The 3,517-nt window shown below is 46.2% G+C and overlaps 1 protein-coding gene across 2 annotated transcripts in view; it reads left to right on the plus strand.

Annotated features, from left to right (window-relative positions):
• Positions 1 to 235: 235 nt before the first annotated feature.
• LOC133132923 (AP-1 complex subunit sigma-1A) overlaps positions 236 to 3,517 on the plus strand; it is a 7,240-nt gene continuing 3,958 nt past the window's right edge. For both annotated transcript variants that reach the window (XM_061248749.1, XM_061248750.1), the window contains exon 1: positions 236 to 428. In XM_061248749.1, the coding sequence (XP_061104733.1) occupies positions 426 to 428 (3 nt within the window). In that variant the 5' untranslated portion in view covers positions 236 to 425. The remainder of the gene's footprint in view (positions 429 to 3,517) is intronic.

Here is a 3,517-nt window from a genome sequence, read left to right on the forward strand (position 1 = left end):
AAGTCACTCTGGATAAAAGCTTCGGCCAGATAAATCTATAAGGGAAGGCTCGTGCTGCCTCCCGGAGCCAGAACGGTGTTACTATGGAAACAACGTTCTCCTTCGGCGATCAGTTTTCTTCCCATCAAAGCACTTGAACGGAGAGACAAAGGCCAGTTGTCCTGGCAACCCGAACGGCAAACTCGGTAATCTTCGGCGGCTAGACGTGCGGGGCGCATGCGCAAGAGGTGTGACTGGTTTTCTGGCTTCCTGACTCTGTCCATTCGGTGATGCGGGTCTAACAGATGCTGTTATTGGCAGAGTGCTGTTTGAAATGTTAACCTTTTCGGGGACTGAAACTGACAAAAATACTTGAACATTAGGTTATCTTGGACCGGGAGACAGTGCGACAGAGACATCCGTACCGAAGCGGAAAAGTAGGCGAGATGGTAAGTTTCGGTTCTGTGTTCTAGATAACATTGCGTTACTTGGACTAGCAAGGTTAACGTTAGCGAACTGTAACATTATCAGTTTGTTTCCCCTTGCAATGGAAAGACCTCCGGCGTAGGCAGTCGACAGCAGGCGAGCTTTAATCTTGGTTATCAACACTACACTATTCCGATTTACCTGGGTTAGCTTTATCTTAGCTCCCTTGCCGGTTGCCTATCTGACGAGTTACCTGTACCTAAGATGGCAACAACTGCTCCGGAACAGGTATGAGACCATGCTGTGTCGGGGGGGTTGAGGAGTCACGCCCAGGTAGGTTACGCGTAAGGCGAAGCGCATATCAGTTAGCCGGCATCCACAGTGGTAGGGAGGTGTCAGGTTTTGGTTGGCCAGCTGATGTCGGCTGTCATCATATTCATTAAGCTAATGTAATGGTACATAACACAACGCCAGATCGGGTTACGGAGCTACTGTAATAACGTTAACCTAGCCGATCGAGTTATCTTGCCAATTCATTGTGTTGGACTAATGTTTATTTATAGTTTACTTTGTTTGGGGAAGCTTAAGACTTTAGGAAGTTAGTTTGTCGATTATCAAAGTATAGTAACCAGTTGTCTGATGGTTAGTTAGGTTTGCCGTTACCCTTTACAGTGGAATTAATGTGCTTTTATGTATTTTCCTCAGCATTAAGCTTAATGCTTTGCAGTTGCTTTTTAAAAAATTCAAATTATTAATTGCTGGGATTCATAAGCAGCTAAATTCAGCGAGGATAGGTACTGAGCAGCTCGGTGGATGAAAATTAGCAGTTGATCCATTTCAGCGTGAACAGTTTTTCCCCTGCACCAGTTTCCATGTTTACCTGGGTCACCTCAGGTAGCCTACAGTGATCTGACCGGGTAAAGTCTCACACTGTCAGTCTGAGTCGGTCTGCTCATTCTCCCTCACTCCCTTTCCCCCTCTCTCTTCCCCCCTTCCCTCTCCCTCCCTCCCCCCCTTCCCTCTCCCTCCCTCCCCCCCTCTATCTCTCCCTCTCTATCTCTCCCTCGCCTGCTCCCTCTCCCCCCCCCCCCCCTCTCTCTCTCTCTCTCTCTCTCTCTCTCTCTCTCTCTCTCTCTCTCTCTCTCTCGCTCGCTCGGGGAATGAGGTCCCATGGGTTTGGTTTGTCAGACGACATGAGGGTGCCCCCCCCCCCCAGCAGGGTGAGCTCACTAGCCACTGTAAGTAGCCCCCCCGCAGGGTTAGTGCACTAGCCACTGTAAGTAGTCCCCCTGCTGCCTAGTGGTAGCGTTGCTTAGTGTCTTCTCTTACGAATGTAAGCTGTGTTAGAGCAGTTCCTGCTTCAGCAGTGTGTGTAATGTGTTCATAATGTGGACATACCTCGAAGGAGTGTGAATATTTACCCACCTGAGGTGTTGACAACACAACACATTGTCTCTGTCCATTTGTAAGACCCTGTTGGATTTGTTTGAGGTGTTGAGAGCAAACCGGAATAACTTAACCGTCCACATGTTTTGCATGAGTGGAGTAGGTTTTGAGTTGCGTACCAGGAACACTCTCACGCCCCCCTCCCTCTCCCACCCACCCACACACTCTAATACAGTGTACATCACACACTGTAATACAGTGTACATGTGCACATAATGTAAATGGACTATTGGATTATATACATTTCCATAAAATTTCCAAAATGTTGTGCAGTGCCCTCTTGCTACAGGACGTCCTTGAATGAGTTTTCTGCCAATTCATCTGTCTGATGGCCAAGCCCCAGAAAGAGCTGTGTAGACTAGTTCTTCACTAAAACTGCCTGTTAGCTCATCGCTGTACCTGCAGCACGGCACATTCATGTAACCTATAATGAATATGAATATGAGCCATAACACTTTACCACCCCAAATCTCAGAACTTGCCTAGCAGTCAAGTAAATATTATCAGACTTAAAACCAGAAATAAAAATGTATGATTAAACAGACCAATGGTTTGTAAAGAGGTAATTCTAGGTTTTGAGGGTAATTTAGTTGATAAGTCTGATGAGTGACACTTAAAGTGGGTCAGGACAGGCGTTGGAATGCGTGAAGATGATTTAGGATAAAAAGGCCAGATTGATGGGGCATTCACTGAGGATAAAACATCAAAATGTCGTCAATGAATCATTCAATTAGTGCGCAAATAAATGTAAATGACCCCTGGAAATATGTGTATGAAAAATATAATAATTTAAAGATTTAATTAACATTCCACTATTCCATTTTAAATTAATTGTTCAACATGCAGATTTATTTGATGGAATTTTAATTGTGCATTTATTTTATGATCTCATTTAGTGATTCAGTTGTCACAGCTTTTTTGTTCCGGCAAGTAGAAGTTAAATCTCTGTGACGGCACACTACCGAAGTGGGCTTCCTCTGAGCTGGATCCTATCCGCATGGTGCAGTAGCTGGATCTTATCCGCATGGTGCAGTAGCTGGATCTTATCCGCATGGTGCAGTAGCTGGATCTTATCCGCATGGTGCAGTAGCTGGATCTTATCCGCATGGTGCAGTAGCTGGATCTTATCCGCATGGTGCAGTAGCTGGATCTTATCCGCATGGTGCAGTAGCTGGATCTTTAGGAGGATTCAGTACTATGAGCCAGGATTCATTCCTATGAGCCAGGATTCATTCCTATGAGCCAGGATTCATCCCTATAGTCCAGGAGGATTGAAATGTGGGGGGGGGGTCTAAGAAATGTTTTTTTTTCTGGGTTTGTGTGTTATGACCCTGGACTTTAGTGGGACATTAGCTCAGGAGGTAAGAGTGGTCATCTGGCAGTCAGTTTGATCCCCTGCTCTGGGTATGTCAGTGTTTGTGTGAGTGTGAGAGCGTGAGAGCGTGAGTATGAGTGTGCGTGCGTGCGTGTGTGTGTGTGTGTGTGTGTGTGTGTGTGTGTGCGTGTGTGTGTGTGGCATACATTGTAAAGTGTTTTGGGTAAATTCAGTCCATTTACCATTACCTCTGGGTTTGTGACCCCTGACCTCTGGGTTTGTGACCCCTGACCTCTGGGTTTGTGACCCCTGACCTCTGGGTTTGTGACCCCTGACTTCTGGGTTTGTGAC

The sequence above is a fragment of the Conger conger genome, chromosome 7 (assembly GCF_963514075.1).
Source record: "Conger conger chromosome 7, fConCon1.1, whole genome shotgun sequence".
In the NCBI taxonomy this organism is placed as follows: Eukaryota; Metazoa; Chordata; class Actinopteri; order Anguilliformes; family Congridae; genus Conger; species Conger conger.